The sequence below is a fragment of the Pelodiscus sinensis genome, chromosome 4 (assembly GCF_049634645.1).
Source record: "Pelodiscus sinensis isolate JC-2024 chromosome 4, ASM4963464v1, whole genome shotgun sequence".
Classification (NCBI taxonomy): domain Eukaryota; kingdom Metazoa; phylum Chordata; order Testudines; family Trionychidae; genus Pelodiscus; species Pelodiscus sinensis.
Window position 1 is genome coordinate 51,022,750 of NC_134714.1, and position 19,152 is coordinate 51,041,901.

The 19,152-nt window shown below is 40.8% G+C and overlaps 1 protein-coding gene across 7 annotated transcripts in view; it reads left to right on the forward strand.

Moving 5' to 3' along the window:
* The first annotated feature begins 1,659 nt into the window (after nt 1-1,659).
* The window catches only part of HECTD1 (HECT domain E3 ubiquitin protein ligase 1), a 101,841-nt gene continuing 84,348 nt past the window's right edge, over nt 1,660-19,152 (forward strand). The window contains exons 1-2 of one of the 7 annotated variants that reach the window (XM_075926972.1): nt 1,660-1,847; nt 13,887-14,152. In XM_075926972.1, the coding sequence (XP_075783087.1) occupies nt 14,013-14,152 (140 nt within the window). In that variant the 5' untranslated portion in view covers nt 1,660-1,847; nt 13,887-14,012. Of the gene's footprint in view, nt 1,848-8,177; nt 8,557-8,576; nt 8,802-13,886; nt 14,153-19,152 lie in introns of those variants that run through there. The other 6 variants (XM_075926976.1, XM_075926970.1, XM_075926973.1 and 3 more) reach the window with 6 other exon arrangements.

A 19,152-nucleotide genomic window follows, 5' to 3' on the forward strand; every position in this document is an offset into this window, starting at 1 on the left:
ATAATCTTCCTTGGATTTAGATTACTAGCAATCCTTGTACTGGAGGGAATTCAGATGTAACCTATTACCTGGGGGTTAGGTCCATCAGACAGATGATCAGGTACATAAAGCCTGTATCAGTAAGTGAGCAGGAGTGAGACTGCAAGAATTAAGGTTATTCTTGCATTTCCCAACTTTTGAATGCTTGATTTTATCCCTTTGACCCTTTTCCTACCCACTGATTTGTACAGGATGACTTCTAAATGTATGCAGAGCTCCAGAGGTTTCAATGGGGTTCTGTACAGGTGCAGGGCTCTTAGCAGGATCAAGTTCTTAACATTCTTCTTTTAAGATAGTGGACTTTAAAGATAATAGTATAAAAATAAATATTTGTTACAGTATAATAAAAAGATGACTACTGATCATGGTTATAAGATGATGCCATACCAACATATCAAAATGAGAAGTGTAGGTGGAGTTAGAGACAGATGTTTGAGTTACATGTTTTTAACAAAAACAAAAAACTGTAGAAGGCTTTTAAACAAAGAAAACAAAGGTTCTGAGAATGCTGCTGAGACAGTCTCCTGACATAATTAGAACACAACTTTGTCTTGTAATACAGACAGGACTTAGTCATGAAGCATGATACTGCTGTGTAAAACATAAGACTGTAGGAGGCTTCCAAAAAACAATGAAAACATGATGTGCAATTTATGGTTTGGGCTGAACTACACTATAGCTATTGTGAGGAACTTTACTCAGTGAGAACTAACACTGTCAGCCCAGTAAACAGAATAAAAAAGGGTTTTTTTTAATCTTTTATAACAAATAACACTCTGTTCAAAACTCCTCTTTTCTATTCTCCATTTCTACCCCCACCTCTTTTTTGTTGTTGACCATAAAGTCCTATGAATGAGTGTTTAATTTATTGTGGGTGCCTGGCCAAGCAAATTGAGATTATAAACTCATTTTTAGCCATGTTCCAAAGTGCAGAAATGTATTTAGTCTTGAAAAAAATATATTATTTTGTGTGTGTGTGTGTGTGTGTGTGTGTAAACATCCACGTGTGTGTGTGCGTGCATGTGTGTTAACTATCTTTACAAAAATTCTATGATATACTTTGTTTTACAGAGGCTGTAAACACTTTTTGCTCTAATACCTCTATCACAGAATTTGGGGAATAGGAGTCTTCTACTCAGTAGAAATCGTTTTCTGAGGAACATCGGCTGTGGGTTGTGGGGGCAGTTGAGTTCTCAACCTGTTTTTCATAGGTCTATATACTCTGTTATTTTTTTCAACTCCCGCCTCCTACCCTCCAGCTGTCCTTAATTTGTAGGAATAATAAAATTATATATAATATTCTACATGCTGACAAAACTCCCTTCTTCTATCTCCATCCTTCCCAAATTTTTCTGACATGAAACCCACTGAAAGAGGGGTTTCACTTTAAAAAAATAAAAACAGACAAGCACTTTCATTACACCAGCTATACTATATCACTCAGACACACATCATGTCAACATGAGTAATCAGAGTGTTTGAGCAACGTCACAAGCAACCTTTCACACAGTTATTGTTACAACAAAATTGCACAAGACAGATCATGGTAAACACACTGTGTTTTAGATCTGACGTATAGTTGCTCTGTAGTTGCCAGAAACATTGCAAACATTAACACTTACTTCAGGAAAGCCAAGACGTTCACATGGCATTCTAAATACAGAGCTTCACCAGACAGGGTTTTATTTATGGAAAAAAGAAAACATTTATTTTCTGGATGAAAATATGGCTTTAGAAAACACTTCAAAGGCAAAGAAGACTAAATAACGAGTATTTGTACAGCAAAACTTAATTAGCTGGCAAAACCAGTAAGTATCTGACCTTGTCAGGCCCCTGTTATTGCTCTGATCTATTTAGTGCAAAATAGTTTGATATATTTAGAAACGTCTATTTCCCACGTGTACAGAGCCGGGCAAGGAAGTTAAAGAAAACACATTTTATATGTTTCTAGGTCAATTTAAAATTTAAATAGGGGAGTTGTTTTTGCTAAAAGAGCTAATGACTAAATTTGTCTTAATGCTGTGTGTCAGGGTGATGTTAACAAAAAGTAGATAAATTATCCTTGTGGCTCTCTCTCTCTTTACTTTCAATTTTGGCAAGGTAACTTCCTATGATCAAGGAATTTTGTCTTCAGTCTAAAATGTTACTAATCTGAAACTTTGTACAGAAAATGGCCTTGATAATAAAAGGCAAAAATAAATTTGTTAAATTGTTTTTTCAGTTGTACAAGGAAAATATGTGTTTCTATGACCTCCCATTGTTTGACCCCACTTCTTGCTAGACGTTTATTTTCAGATAGAATATTTTGTACTTATGGAACACTGTCTGAGTAACAAATAATGTTTCACAAACATTTAGCCTGGTAACAGCCTTCTGAGGTGGTTATTACTACTCCATTATTATTTCATAGGTGAGGAAACTGAGGTACACAAGGGTTTAGTCACTTGACAAGGTCAAAAGGAAGTATGCATCAGCACTGGGATTAGAATTTAGGTATAGTTCCCAGTCCATTTTCCAACTAGAGCTGGGTAAACAATTTGTATTGAACCTTTATTCAGATAATATACACTTTATTTTCTGGTCATGAACATAAAGGAACATTTATAAACTTGCTCATATTTCATAACTGTTTGACTATTTTTTGCAAGCAAATTTCAGCCTGTGGATTCAAACATTTACAAACTGTTCACTATGATTGTTCCTACAAGCCTTTTGATATTCAAGCTATGTGACTTGTTACCCAGTGACGTATTATTTCTGATCTGTGTCTGGATAAACAAATCTTTATAATTCTGCCTTAAATTAGTTTAATGATTAAATAAAGGGCTTGAAATTTACTGAGTAAATATTCATATGAACAGAGTTTTACGCCCAGGAAACTTCACTTAAATAAATAAGTATGCAAAAATGATTGAAGCAAATAAAATGTTTTTACAATCACCTTGAACTAGTTTTGCACTCTAGCCAATTTTATCTCATTTTCTATATTAAAAAGCAATCAGTTTTGAAGATGGAGCACATTTAACTTTTTGTGATATCTGGAGACAGCTTGAAACAATAGCTGAGACTGCTGTCAGCTGTCGCATTTCATTTCAATTGGGTGTTTACTCTGAAGACTAATGAAAATATTTTAATTGTCAGTTGCTGACCAAGGCACACAAATAAAAGTGTGACAGACTTATCATGATACTTTAAAAGAGAGATAAGCTATGCGTAGAGCCCTGAGTGGATACAAGATTTGCATCCACATCCACAAAAATGAGCTATGGATATCCCCACTGATGTCCTAAAATGTACATATCTGCGGATATAAAGTGAATATCGCAAATTTTCAGGGTTCTAGCCACAAAATGTTATCTATCTGCATCCATATCCACAAAAATGAGTTGAGAATATAGAGCAGATATCTGCAGATTTGCAGGGCTCTAACTATGGGAGTCTCAACTGGATTAAGTTTGTGTAAGAACCACTCCTTAGTTTTTTTTTATTGTATTCTAAGGAATAAGAGTCACATGTTTAGAAATACAAAACATAAAAACTGAATATTCTCTGACGTATTAAAGACTTGAGAATGAAAAGTTTGGTTGGTGTCTGAAGTAGTACTAAGTCTCTTGGCACTATACTTTAATACATTAAAATAAATACAAGCAAATCAAATTATGAGATATCAGATGAGTTAATGAACATAATCAGGAGTACATGGATTTGGTTTTAGTATTTTAGGAATGCAGGGTTAGAGCCACAAAATGGATTGAGGCTCACATTTGCAATGGCAAGCTTCGTGCCCTGCTGTGCAATGGAAGCCTCATGTTGATTTGGGCAGCCAAACTCCTGATACAAAGCATGGAGAGAGTTAGGCACCTAAGAGCGGGACTCACACAAGTCAGCAAATGGATTGGGGAGGGGATTAACCTAGCCAATAGGAAATGAAGAGGAGAGTGGCGGAGTCTAAGCCTGATCCATCAAAGGGACTTAGGTTCCTAACTCTGGGCCAGAGGGATTTGTTGTTCAAAAACAGAGATAAAATCCAGTTTTTCATTTTACTTTCAAGCAAGACTGTCTGGGAATAAGAATAATTCTAGAGATGGTGTTTCTTAATGAGTGACACAGAGACATCAGCATGTGACAAGTTCTGTGTGACACAGCATGACTCCCATTGGCTTTATGCCCTCTGTATACACCCCATTCTTCTGATTACAGGAAATGTCTATAATATAGACAACAGTGATACTCAAACCTGCTATAATCTTTTCTTACAATATTTATATTATTGAGCCTCATGTGACTGATTTCCTTACCAGACCTTCATGTGATCCCACAAAGAAGAAAACTATTGTGAAGGCTAATTGTGCATGAATATAGAGATTTTTAGTCTTTAACTCTAAATGTGTAGTATTTTGCTTTATGTTTAGAATTAAAAGAAATAATTGAATAACTATTTAGTGTGCACTGAAGAATTTATACAGGAATATTATTTTCCTATGATAATTTTCAGCCTTAGAGTGGAAAGTTTTGGGGCAGCACTGTGTCTTTCTACCTTAAATGCTACTGTATGCTATATAAAGAGTAGTTCTTCAGAGTAGTGTTGTGAAGAATATTAGTTCATGATTGCACAACACTTTGAAACAAGGGCTATAGAAGTACTAAACATTATGTTCTTAAATTAGGATACCATGATTTACCCTATATCTAGGATAGAGTACTTAAAAACACTTGTTATTTTCCATTGGTTATGCCCTCATCATTCAGGCTAGATAAATGCTGTTTAATCCAAGTTAGAATGTACTGGGTATAGATTCCTAGATTAAAAAGTCAGAGGAGACCATTGTTAGCATCTAATCTGACCTTCTACATAAAAGAGGCCATTAGACGTACGGGTAAATAATTTCTGATTGAACTAGGACATATTCTTTAGAAAAACATCCAGTCTTGATTTAAATACTGTCAGTGATGGAAACTCTATCAGAACACTTAGCAAGATGTTATAATGATTCTTAACCCCCACTTTGAAATGTTTGCATCTTCTTTTTAATTTGAATGTGTCTAGAGCTTCAACTTCCAAGCCATTGGATCTTGTTATGCCTTTGTCTTCTAGACTGAAGAGCCCTCTAGTTGTCAGATTTCTGTTCACTATGTTACTTCTAGATTATGATTAACTCACCCCCAACTTTTCTTTTGAGAAACTAAATTGTTGAGTCTTCCACTGTAAAGCATGTTTTCCAGTTCTTTAATAATTCTTATGGCTAATTCTCTGAATATGTTCCAATTTTTCAAAAAATATCAACAGCATAAACCAGCTTAGTCAACATATCACTAATAGTAACCATTTATATGGCAGTGATACCTAAAAGCCACCACCAAGTAACATATAATAAACAAAACTAATTGAAAACTGGAATTGCCATCCCATTTTTATATTTGTTTTTGTCCTGAATCAGGATAAAAAGCTGAAATGATGTGATTCAGACAGTGAGCAGGGTTCATAGGAGTAATGAGGTATTTGAAATGATGGATGCAGTAATTAATGTCAAAATTAAATGTTTTTATTTGGATTGCCAAACTATAACAAAACCTTTCAATTCAGGCAAGTCTTAATGTTATGTCTTTCTCTGTGGGTGAGTTGCCATGGAGCATTATGGGAGATGTAGTTTCATCAAGAAGCATAGCCCATAGGGAGACTGGGGCCCCTAGGAACCTGGAACTACAACTCCCATAAAGGACAGCAGCAGCACAAGTAGATGTAAAGATGAGCATTAGCACAACCTGAAAGCTACATCTACACTGCAGGAATTAGTTGATAGAGAGAATGCTAATGAAGCGCTCATTAGAATTTTTCGCACTGTCATTTGCATATCTCTGCTGATGCTTTTTGCACAAGAGGTTTTAGCACAAAAACAAGCAGTGCGGACGGGTCCATTTTGCGCAAAAAAAACCTTTTGCGCAAGATCCCTTATGCCTCAAAAAAGAAGGGATACAGGATCTTGAGCAAAAGGGGGTTTTTTTTGCACAAAACGGACCTGTCTACACTGCTTGTTTTTTGTGCAAAAACCTCTTGCGCAAAAAGCATCGGCAGAGATATGCAAATACAGCGTGACAAATGCCAATGAACGCTTCATTAGCATACTCTCTGCTGACAAATACCTGCAGTGTAGACATAGCCGAAATTGTTTCATGTCAATAAACTGACAGTAAACATATTAATTTGCGTTGACCCCTAAACATTTTTGTGTTCATTTTTCCCAATGGAAAATAATGCCAAAATCAATCTTTTCCCTTGAACATTTTGTTTTCAATTAAATCACATTTCTGATAGAAAATGTTTTGCTCAGAATACTTTGACCAGCCCTAATAATAAATGACAGTCCCTGCCTTGAAGAGCTTACAATCCTTCTTCCTCTCCTCATTCAAAAGTAGGGTTGGCACGTCTAAGGGGCAAAAACAAAAACAAAATAATCCACTCTTCTCAAAATCAGGATGTTTAAGGTGATCCTACACCCATAAAACTAAACAGCTGGCAATGTGTACTGAGTGCCCATAGCCTTGGTGTACACTAGGGAGTTATTTCAAAATACCCCTCACCTCCTTATTTGAAAATAATAAACAGTGTGTCCACACTACCAAACCTGTAATTTCAAAATATTGGGCTGGTTATTTCAAAATCTGTACTCCTGCTTTCCTTGGGGAATATGCTTATTTCAAAATAATTATTTCAGGAGTTGTTATTTTGAATTTAGTTATTTTGAAATAATTTCCTAGTGTTGATATGCCTTCCACATTTCAGGGATAAACTACCTCATAAAACGGACAATTCTGAGAAAAACTCGACAGGTGACAACCTTACTTAAAAGCCTATTACAGAGAGGACAGTTAAACTCTTCAATATGAATATTTCTTTTAGCTCTCTTTCTTCTCTGTGGGAATGCCTACTGATATTAAAGGGAGGGACATAGGGCTTCCACCTTTTTGACCCTACAGTAGTGAGATAAGTCTCTCTAGGAAGTCTGAGAAGAATGAGAGTCTCAATAAGAAGTGTATGTGTACTGTTTAAAATTATACCACAGAAGAGTGTAATTGGGAAAGGGGTGTTTTCTTTAAAGATGCAGTTCTTGGATTCAGGTGACTGAGGCTCTCAGCTTTCATTAAAAGAAAAGTGATTTTTTTTTAAGTGCGAAGGGCTGTGGAGAAAAAGGGGAAAGCTAAACCTGAACCAGTGGGGTTACTGAATGATGGAGATGCTTAAGGAGCACTCAAATATAATAAGGTAATTGCGGAGAAATTAAATGAATTCTTTACATTGATCTTTACGGTTGAAGACGTGAGGAAGAAAGTCAACATGGTTTCTGTAAAGGGAAATCATGCCTCATCAATCTACTAGAATAGGTAGCAGGTTTGAAACAAACAAAAGCTAGTACTTTTTTGCTCAGTCAACTTGTGGAACTCCTTGCTAGAAGATGTTGTGAAAGCCAAGACCTTCACAAGATTTTTAAAAGGGCTAGATAAATTCATCAATGGCTATCAGCCTCTTTTTGTCAGCCAATAATAGGTGATAGGGGATAGATCACTTGATAATTACCTGTTCTCTTCATTCGGTCCTGGGTACCTGCCATTAGCTCTTGTTGGAAGACAGGATAGTGGGCTAGGTGGACCTTTGTTCTGAGCCAGTATGGCTGGTTTTATGTTCTTAGCCAGTGTAAGCTAAAGGGTTTGTAAACAGCAGGTGAATAAAGAAAGCCCAAATGAAAAACTTTAAAAAGATACCATGATTTTAAGTCAATCTCATTAATATTGAAGGGTTAGTAATAGCATGAAAGGAGAGCAGAAGAGTTCAAAAAGGACGTAGAGAAGACCACAGCAGATAAATTACAACAGTGGCCGTTAGCCAAGATGGTCAGAGATACAGCCCCCTACAGTGGGTGTCGCCAAAGCTCTGCCTGCCAGGAGTTTTGAGGAGAGGATAGGTGACAGGTCATTTGATAATTGTTCTGTTTTGCTCATTCCTTCTGAAGCACTTGGCACGGGGCACGATCCGCGCACAGGCTACCCGCTAGACGGCACCTTGGTGTGGCCCCATCCTGGCTGTACTTGTGAAGAGGGCGATAAGGGAGGTCAGGTGTGAGCAGGAAGGGGCGAGACAGCGACTGGGAAACGGGATCTGGGAGCCAAGGCGAGAGAAGAGGGATCCGCGAGGGAGCTACAGGCGGGCTCTCGCGGCGCAGTCCAGCCGGGACAGCTGCTCTCCCTGGGCTTCGCCGCCGCAGCGCCCCCAGCGGCCGCTCTGTGCGTGGCCTGCCTTGCTTCGGGCGCGGGTGCTGAGCGTGACTCCGGGGCTGACTGGCCCGGGCTCCTCCTCCTGTGTCTGTGTCGCTGGTTTCTCTGCCCCCGCAGTCCCGTGCCGGGCGGATCACGATGGATGCGGCTCGCTGCCTCCTGCTCCCGGGCTCGGGCAGCCACCGCCTCGCGGCCTTCTCGCGGGACTAAGGGGGAGGAGGCTCCGGCGCGGAGCGTCCGGGGCGCTGGGTAAGTGTCTGAGCGGGGCAGCGGCGTCACTTCCTCTGCCAGCCCGCAGGAGACGGAGCTCCGCGGGGCTTTCCTGAGCCGCCGGCCGGGTCACCCTGCGAGGCCTCCGGCTTCCCGGGAACTCGAGTGCCGCTGCCTGGCCTGGCGGGGTCGCGCCGCCAGGGCCCGGGAATCTCTACCCGGAGCTTCGCCCCGCCTCGGGACCGGGGAGCGGCCGGGAGAGCAGCCCGCCGGGAGGCGATGCGGTGCGTCAGGTCCCCGGAGAGTGCGGGGGAAGGGGGAAGAGCCAGGCCTGCAGGCTGGGGAGGAACGGGGGGAGCGCCCGGTCTCGTTGCCGCTTGCCCCCGGCAGCCGGAGCGGGACGGAGACGGGCTGCAGGCCCCAAGGATCCGCTCGCCTCCGGGACGGTGGCGGCGGGGGGGGCTGCGAGGCCGGTTGGTTTCAGACTAGAGGTTTCCTTCTCGCCGCCAACATGTGAGGGGCAGCCGAGCCCCGCAGAGCGTTAGGCGGTTGGGACTTGAGCTGTGGCCTGTCCTCTTCCCGTTCTGGGTCTGCGCCGGGGGACCCTGTGTGTGTCCTTGGCTGCCGTGTGTTTGCCTTTTTGTATGGGGTGTTCAGAGCTGGCTGGGGCAAAGGAAAAGCAGGTGCCTGCCATGGGTACGTCCCAGTGATGCCGTAGGACTCTTGTCTTGTGCAGGAACCTCAGGTCAGGGGTTAGTTCATTATTTTCTGATTCCCTTGCTTTTTTCCTTTCCTTTTTCCAGTTGGAGTTAATTATTGTAGTGTCTTCCACTAGTACCATCCTTAACCTTACTTGTATTTACTGGCTTAGCTTTATTTAGTGTTGGAAGAGAGGATGTGAAATGTATACATCTTGGAGATCACAAATATTGTTAAATCTTTTAATAATATTTTAATGATTTCCGATACAGCAGTATCCGCTCTAAAGAGACTGAGATAATAAAAGTAAAATATGTTTCATGAGCAGCTATTTTGATTATCTAATATTTCTTCTTTCATCAATTTATTCAATTACACAGAGGCTGTTTTTGCTTCAACCCTTTGTTTGATATTCTCTGGGTTTTCTGCTTGGAGGAAGTAGTATTGCTAATTCAGGGTACATCTGTCTTTGTGTGGGAGACAGTATGTTCAGAGACAGCTTTCTGAGTTCCTTTTGTGAGTTCCCTCTTCCATGCATGCCCTTGGTGAGGTTGTTATTTAACTACTCATGAGTAAACCAAGAAATCAGACTTTGCCCTGTGGAAGTTTAAACCTGTATTTCTGGACCCCCCCCCCCCCCCCCAATTCTAGACAACGTAGGGGGGGAATTTTTTTCATCATTTCACTTTTGCCTCCAAGTTTCATAGTGTAACTTAATTTTTGAGAAACAGATTTTAATAGCTAGGGTTTTAATTTTAGGCTTTGTGGCAAATTTCATATGGGTAAATTGTTTCAAAGCCTTTATTGCAACTCAAGTATGAAAATAATATTATAGTTTTGATCTTCAAGGACAAAGTGTATAAGGTAATGTTACTACTTGTTGATCTAGTGCAAGGGGTTTCATAAGAATATACTCTAGGTCAAAAACATCTCTTAAGATACTGATAAAGGCCCTTTCTTGATCCTGAGCTTTCATGTGCTATGTCTTACTGGATCAACCATATATATAGTCACACCTGAAACTGAATTTTTCTAATATTCGCCAATGTAATTTTTATAACCTATCATTTGTTTCTTAAAGTTGAAAACATTTAAAATGCAAGGGTTTAAAAAATCCTGTTTTACTCTTTCCCCCCATTCTCATCATTTACTTTTTATCCATTATGCTAGGAATTTTAATTCTTTACAGTAAAATAGATCTTAAGGCCAGAAGGGATCACTAGCTCATCCAATTCAGTGGTTCTCAACAAAGGGGTAAGTAGAGATTTTTCACAGGGTACATCAACTCATTTAGGTATTTGCCTAGTTTTACCATAGGCTGCATAAAAGGGACTAGCAAAGTCCGAACAAATTCTGACTCTATATAATATACACTGAAATAAAAGTACAGTATTTAAATAGATTTATTTTATAATTATATGGGAAAAATTCCTGAAAAACCACTTACATTCTAATGTGCTGACACGCCTTTTTGTATTTTTATGTCTGATTTTGTAAGCAAGTAGTTTCATGGAGGTGGAACTTGGGGAATGCAAGACAAATGAGGTTCCTGAAAGGTGTATAGTAGTCTGCAAGAGTTAAGAGCCACTGATTAAGTCTGACCTCAGTACTGTTCAGCACTTGCACACTAAACCCCAACACTGAAAGAAGTTCCAAGTATTACAGTCCAAAAGTGATAAAACTAGCGTTTCTCAAATGTGGCCACCAGGGGCGTTTGTTGTGGCCGCAGCCTCCTGGACAGTGATGCATGTAGGTGTAGGAAAAACAGCGGGACCTCCCCTAGAACTACCATCAGAAGTGGAGCCCTGCCTCCCTCTGGAGCCACATACATTGGAGAAACAGGTAGCCAGTGAGTTCCCCATTTTCCCAAGTTTCAGCCCTGAAGTGGTAAGCATCAGGCTCTGGCCCTGGCAGTGTGCTGGTGGGTTCTGGCCCTTGGCTCACTATTTTCCATGCATCGCCCCTGGCCTGCTGACTCCCTAGCAATGCTCCCTCTAAATTTTTTTTCCATCCATGTGAGGAATAAATTTTGTTATATGTGCCACAGCATGTGGATGTACAACATTAGTAGAAACACGTGCTGCTGGCCTTGGGAAGAGTGGGCACTCTGTTAATGAGCTGGGCAGCATATGAATCTCTCAGTTGACAGGGAACACTGTTCCCCAGACTTCTGTCAATCTCCCATTGCCTCTAACCCCCACTGTCTATCTACCTTTTCATCAAATGCTTAATGTGTTCCCTGTATTGCCAGGACTGAGTAAGTCTGCTATGAAAACTGATATTTGTAATTCATTTGTTAATATAACATCAGTTTTCACGGCCTCCCAGCTAGCTAGTATATCTGCTGTGAAAAATATTAACAAATACTACTTTTCAGAACAGTGGACTTATTAGCCAACAAGTCTTTTTTTATACAATAGCCAAAATGCACAAGAAACAAAAAGACAAGGGTGTGAAAAACACCTTATTAGTGGGTTTATTTAGTTTAGACCTAGTAAAGAATAGCGACAGTTTGTTTATTATTCAATGCAAAAAAGCCCCTCTACAAATATTTGGGCATGTATATATGCGTGCTTGTTTGTGTTTCTTAAAGTTAATTAAATATTTTAAGAGAAATTGGTGGCTGCACTGTGAGGAGACTAGATTTTTTTGGTGGTAAGAACCCCTGGGCTAGACGACTATGTGCAACAGACAGAATAAGAAGGACTTAGGTGCATAAGTTGATTAAGTGAGATGTACTGAGATGATCCCCAGCAAGTGATATGAATCCCACACTGCAAGGGAAGGCAAAACCCAAGATAGTTGTCAGTCTGGTCTGAGCCCCCATATGATAACGAACTAGACCCTGAGCATGTGAGCAATAACCAATGTCCTAAACACCTGAGAGATTTTTTTTTGTGCCACCTCATAGCACCAGCCTACCCTGTCCAGTGTGCCATCTCTGATGCTTCACAGAGATGATAATTCAATAAAAACAAATCCAGAATATGCTGTGGGTGTGGGGGACTCAAGAATCCTTTCTTGACCCCTGCAAATGACTGAAGCCTTGAAGCATGGGATTACAGGACATACGGCATAAAGTAGAAGAAACCCCCAGGTTTGCTGACATGGGCCCCCACTTCATCATGAGTAGTCCTATTGCACAGTTGCCCTCATAAATTTGTCCACGTCTTTCTCAAAACCAATTAATTTGTTTGCCCCCAGAAATCCTATTTAGGAAGCTGTCCCAAAACCTCACTCCCCTGATGTTTAGAAACCTTCTAATTGGCAGCCTGTTTTTTTCATAGCTAGTTGATGCTAATTTGTCCCTGTGTCATCATTGTCCTTCGGCATAAATAGCTCTTTGCACTCTGTAGTATTTACCCTTCTGAAGTATTTATAGAGAGCAGTCATATTTCCTAAGTCAAATAAGCTACACTTATCCACCTTCTTTTACAAAATAGACCCTCCATTCCCCCCATCTTCCTAAGAGTTCTTCTCTGCACCTGCTCAGTTTAAATTAATCTTTCCTGAACATATGTGAATAATATTATACAAGGTGTTTCAAATGCATTCTCATCAATGCCTCATACAGCGGAAATATCTTTCCTGATACATCTTATGATTACATTTGCCTTTTTTTGTAGTCACATCACATTGATGGCTTATCCTGCTATCAACCACTACTTCCAGGTGTGTCTTCTTTTTTACTTCCAACTGATAAGCCCTCCATCTTATAACAGAAAACTAGAACCTAAGTGCATGATTTTGCACCTTGTGCTTTTGAATTTCATCCCAGTTCTGTTAGTCCAGTCTTCATGTTCATCTAGATCTTTATATAATATTCCGATCCTCCTGTCTTTGTATCTTCAGCAAACTTTAGTTGTGCAGACATACTTTTTGTACTAAAGTCTTTAATAAAAATATTAAATAACATTGGTCCAGAGACCAATCCTAGAGGTGAGGTAGAGCCCTGCATGGATAGATATGTCTGTCTGCAGATGCAGATATCCATGGATAAATATTGTGATCCTCAGGTCTCTACACTCAAGAGCCACTGTGACCAATAGAGAGGAGCATTACTCGGTCACCTGTCTGAATGGGCACGGCTTGAGAAATCTGTTTATCTGCTCGCCCGTGGCAAGTAGATTTCAGCCAGTCGCCCCGTTCAGCGGTGGTACGCGCATGTGCGGTGCGGGGCTGGTGAGTGGATTTCACTGTGGTTTGTCGAGCCCTGTGAATGGGTATTTATCTGTAAAATCTCTTGAAATATAAAAGTATTTGAGCAAAGAGATGCTTTATCATTGGGGAAGTTTGGCCTATCGTTTGAAAAGTGAGATGAGCTGAGTCACTGTTCAGAAAATATGTATCTGAAAAATTAGCTTATAAGAAAATAAAAGTTAATGTGTGAAAATGTGTTCACCTCTCCGCTGTGGGTTTTAATTAAAAGTTGTTGTAGAATCTGAAGCTTGGTTGACTGTCTCTGGGAAAGAAGTTGGTTGTTTTAAGTAGAGCAACCTAATTAGGTTACACTTGTGTAAGTTTAAAAAAAAACAATTGTCATAATGTGTTGTGAGATCTTAAATGATAAAGAAGTGAAAGATCCAATAGATAACTGAAAACGTGTTACAGGAGAAACAAATGGAAAAGGTTAGTATGACAGATACTGATGAGTTGTTTCTTCTTTCCAGGTGAAGACTGCAAAAATCCGAGTCTGACTGGAAGGAAAGTTTAATTGTACACAGGCTATCCTGCCTTGAACACTTTCACGGGTTTTTGGTCCTTATTAATTTAAGTGAAGACCGCTTTTTAAAACCATGGCAGATGTGGACCCAGACACTTTGCTTGAATGGCTACAGATGGGGCAGGGGGATGAAAGAGATATGCAACTAATAGCTTTGGAACAGTTATGCATGCTGCTTTTGATGTCAGACAACGTGGACCGTTGTTTTGAAACGTAAGTACATTTCCGCTCTTTGTTTGCAGGGTCATTCTGCCCTTCATTTGTGGGCTGTGGCAGTTTGAGTTAACAACTTTTCCTTACTAAGTAGGTATACTAGAAGCTCCACAGTCTTGAAAATGTTATTGCTGAATGAAATTCTGTTGCTGTGTCCACACTTAATATTTGAGTGTTGATGACCCATTAGGGATGTTAAATATCGGTTAATTGAATAGTCGAGTAACCTCATGAATTCTTATCGGTTAGTCGACTATTCTCTGGTCTCTGGAGGCAGGGCTGGCAGCCAGCGCACTCTAGCCCCACTCCCGAGGAGTCTCCTGCCACTATATGCCAGGCGGGAGCTGATCCGTGAGAAGAGCCAGTTCAAAAACCAGCTCCCCTCATAGACCGTCTGCCTGTCATCCTGTGCTGCTGATACAGAGGCAGCAGTGCAGAGTGGCAGCAGCCCTTGTTGGGTGGGAGGGGAAGGGAAATGCATGTAGTCTATAGCATTAACCTGTAAGCTTTTGCTTATTGCATAATCAGTCAATCGTCTACACTATTACGTCCCTATGATCCATAGTAATGTAATATCAGCTATATTAGTTTCTGTAAGTTCTGCATAGAACAGCAGTTCCCAACCTTTTCCAGATGGGGACCCATTTTGACAATTCAGGAAGACTTGGTGACTCAAGGCAATTCAAAAACGGGGGGGGGGAGGAGAAGGGGAAGAGCAACCTGGGGAGATACTTAGTCACCTTTTTAAAATGTAATGGTGACCCATATTCAGGTCACGACCCATAGGTTGGGAAACCCTGGCATAGAGGTTTGAGAGAGGATAGATGTCATTACATAGACATGAACTAAATTTCATCCTTTCAAACTAGTTTTAAATTTTCAAAATGTGATACTTTCAAACTACTTAATGCACTATTTTTCATTTTCTTCTTGTTAGAACCCTCTTTGGAATATTCTCCTCTTGTGTATCATTGCTCCTCAGATTTTTTTAAACTATTATGTTTTATAGTTCCTAAAATTAGATACTTGAATTTCAGGAAAGGGAGAGAGACTGATGTGTGAAACTACTTTTCAGTAACTAATCTTGAGAATATTTTTAGGGAATAGCCAAGTTTGTAATGTAGACAGCTCTCTGACCTCCAGCATAATGACTCTGCAAACTTAAGCACATGGTTATTGGTTGAACAGCAAATCTGTGAGATGCCAAAGCTGATGTTATGCTTTTAAGACCTTTGATCTGTGAAGAAATTTGATGGTTTATTTCAGGAGCCAGTAAAGAGTGTTTTTTATTTGAAAGGATTGCGTTGAAAAATTCTTTCTTCACTAAATTGACAGTATGAGATCAAATCTTGTGTATTTTCGCGATATAAAGTGTGTGCACTAAAATAAGTGGGAAATTTAACAGTGTGAATTGCTGATGCTGAGCACATCTTAGAAGATGACAGTGAAAGCAGTCTCTGAATTTAGAGAAAGTGATGACGAAGTCAGAAAGATGAAGAACAATAATACTAAAATAATACTTCAGTATCATGATGTAGGCAGAATCAGATCTTTTTTGGAGTAGATTCCAGGGTATAAGGCTAATGACACATTTCTGTGCCAAGTAGTTGAGGTTTTATTGGCTGTAATCCGGGGGTGGGCAATCATTTTTCCAAGAAGGCAAGTCCAAGAATATGGTGTGTGGTTCATGGGCTGTACTTTTACATTCTGTTAGTGGAGAGGGGTAGGTCTTGGATGGCGTTTGAGTGCAGGATGGTGTTCCAGGCAGGGATTGAGGTGCAGGAGGGGTGCTGAGTCTAAGAAGGAGCTTGAGTGCAGGAGAGCAGTTCTGACTTCGTGCAGAAGTGTAGGAGAGGGTGAACAGTCCAGGAGGGAGTTAAGGTTCCGGAGAGGGTTGTAAACTGGGCAGTGTGTTGGGATACTCAAGGGAGTGCTGAGTGCAGGCTCTGGCCAGGGGGTGATTACCATAGGTGGCTCCTGACCAGCACCTCAGCAGGGCGCTCAGGCTTGCAGAGAGTGGCCCCATGCTGCTTAAAATTGCTGGCTGCTGGGGCAGTGTGTGTCTGCACTACTCTTGGGGTAGGGACAGTGGGTGTCCATGCACTGTCAAGTGCTCCCCTGCAGCTCCTATTGGCTGGCCTCAGACAGAAGCTGCTCCAGCAGTAGCTCCTGTCCGTGGAGAGCTTGGTCCCACTGCAGACAAGAGCTGCTGTGCCTCTGTATTTGATGCCTTCCCTGCCCCACCTCTGTGTTGCTGCCTCTGATAGAGACAGCAGTGTTGGTGGGGGCAGGCAGCACTGTGGAGACGGTTGCGGGGCGGGGAGGGAGAACCGGCTTTTAAAGCTGGCTCCCCCCAGCATTGGCTCCTGTTTGCTGCCTCTATATCAGAGGCAGCAAGGGAGTGGGAAATGCAGGTAATTGACGAGATGAATCAATAGACTAGTTGGTTAATCGATAGGCCTTTACTACTCATGCACATCCCTAGCCTGTAGTCTTGGCACTCCTGGGAGCAGTGTGGCATGGGGCATGGCAGGCAAGCAGACTGCTTGTGCGCCGCTGCTGCACTGCGGGATATTAAATGTTTGACAGGCCAGATTTGGCCCATGGACTGTATTTTGCCCACCTCTGCTGTAATCCATGATATTGGCATTTTGCAGATGATGGAATTTTCTTCAGTGATTAGTAACACTAATGTTAGTGAATCACTACTTCATCCTTTAGTGACAGTGATTCAGAGAGAAACTAATAGTTACTGAGCAGCTAGCGTGGCTAGAGTTTCAACCAGGAGGAAAAACACCAGTACCGTAGTTCAAATTGCTAAAACTGAGTCTGATACGAATGCATAGAAACACAGTTCAGTTTCAAACAACTAAGTTTGAGAATATAATTGTTAAAACCAGTTAAATACCTCTGTAACCTAAGGGAAAGTTGCCTGAACTGAGAGAATACTAAGAATTGAAATTTAACCTCTTAAGATTGTGGTTTATATTCCCATGCATCATACCAACTTGACTGACAAATACCTCAAACCCCACTCCTATGAGATAGTTAAGTATAGGTTGGCATTGTATTTTTATAAATGCACTTAAAAAGAGAAAGATGGTGAGTTTATGCAGTCATTGTAGGAAGTCTCAGGGTGTAGCCATTTTAGTCTGTATCTGCAAAAACAAGTAGTGGTACCTTAGAAATACAGGATTTATTAGGACATAAGCTTTTGTGGGTAAAATCCACTTCATCAGATGAATTGGAATGGAAGTTACAGAAGCAAGAGAAGGTATCAGGAAGAAGTTGCTTGTGTTAATGATGGTGGAAGTGGGTCATTTATAGCATTTGACCTGGAGATGTGAATATTCGGGGGCGGGGGGATATTGCCTTTGTAATGCGTTAAGCAGTTGGGATCCTTATTTAGTTTTAAGTTGATATTGTGGAATTTGCAAATGAATTTCAGTTCAGCTGACTCCTTTTGTAACTAGTTTTTGAAATTCCTTTATAGAAGGATGGCTGCTTTCAAATCGATTACTGAATGTCTAGGGAGGCTAAAGTGTTCACCCACAGGTTACCGTTGCTGATGTGTGACTTGTGTCCATTTATTCTTTGGCATAGAAACTCTCCAGTTAAGTCAATATACATAGCAGAGGGACATTGCTGGCACTTATGTTAATGGGTGTGCCAGGTGGATGAGCCCTCTGATAGTGTTTAGCTCCTGTGATGGTGTCACTTATAAAGATATGTGGACAGAGTTGGCAATGGGTTTTGTTGCAGGGATATGTTGCTGGGTAAGTATCGGTATCGGTGCATTGTTCTTGGGGTTTGTTTAGGCTTGGGAAAATATTTTAAACATAATTTCAATATATAATATTTATTTTAAAGCATTTTTAATTATGAATGTAAATATTCATAGGCATGTGAAATTATAATCAGTCAACATCACGTATCAAAATATACAAAGTACATATCCTTAAATCAAACTTGAATAAATTTGTAAGAGCATTTTGTTACTTAATATATCTGTAAATGTATTGATAAAAATCTAATCCTTCCAATCTTAAATATGCTTTTGTTAACTTTTCTGTAACAGTTGAACCACACACTTTTCCCCTGGATACATCTTCACGGAGGGGGTGGAGTGTTCTTACCTCATGTTAACTGACACTTGGTAATGAGTTAAAATCCAAGTACAGATGGGTACCTGTGTAACACATAGCAGCGTACATGGTGTACGTAGCTTTCTTCCACTTTGCTGTAGGGATATTATTATGCAGACAGCTACATGAATAACCAATAAACCTGGGCTTATGGGTAAATCTTGTTGACTATAGGGATGTTACATTTCGATTCATCAGCTAATCGAGTAGTCAATGGAATTTCCATCAACTTTTCAATTAGTTGATAAGGGGGAGGTGGATACTTGCCATCCTGGCTGTACCTCTGCTTTTGGACTATAGCAAGAGCTAGGGATGTGAACAACTAGTCGACTATCTGATAAGCAAATGCTTACCGGATAATAGACAGACTAGTTGCTTCTTCCCTCCCTTGCTGCCTCTATCAGAAAGAGGCAGCAAGGGGAGGAGAGGAGAGAGTGCTTCAAAGCGGCAGCACTGCGTGTAGTCTGGGGCCAGGTCCTGGGTTCCACAAAGCACTGCTGTTTTGAAATGCTGCGTGTAGCCTGGGGCACCTGGGGCACCTGACCCTAGGCACCATGTGATCTGCTGCTTTGAAACACTGCAGGAGCATAGGGCCAGCAGGGGACTGCTTGAGTCCCCAGCTAGCTCCGTGCTCCCCTCAGCGCTTTCACCTTTGAAGTGTAGCTGCAGCCCTGGGGCTCTTTTTACAATTCAAAGTCAGAGACACCCTTATCGACTAATTGAGTAGTTGATGCAAATTGCATTAAGTATTCAGTTTGCTAAATAATAGAAGTTTTACATGCCTAGCAAGAGCCCCAATGGGGCTCCTGCTACATTTCAAAGGCAGAGGCTCAGCATTTGGAACCCAGCACGAAT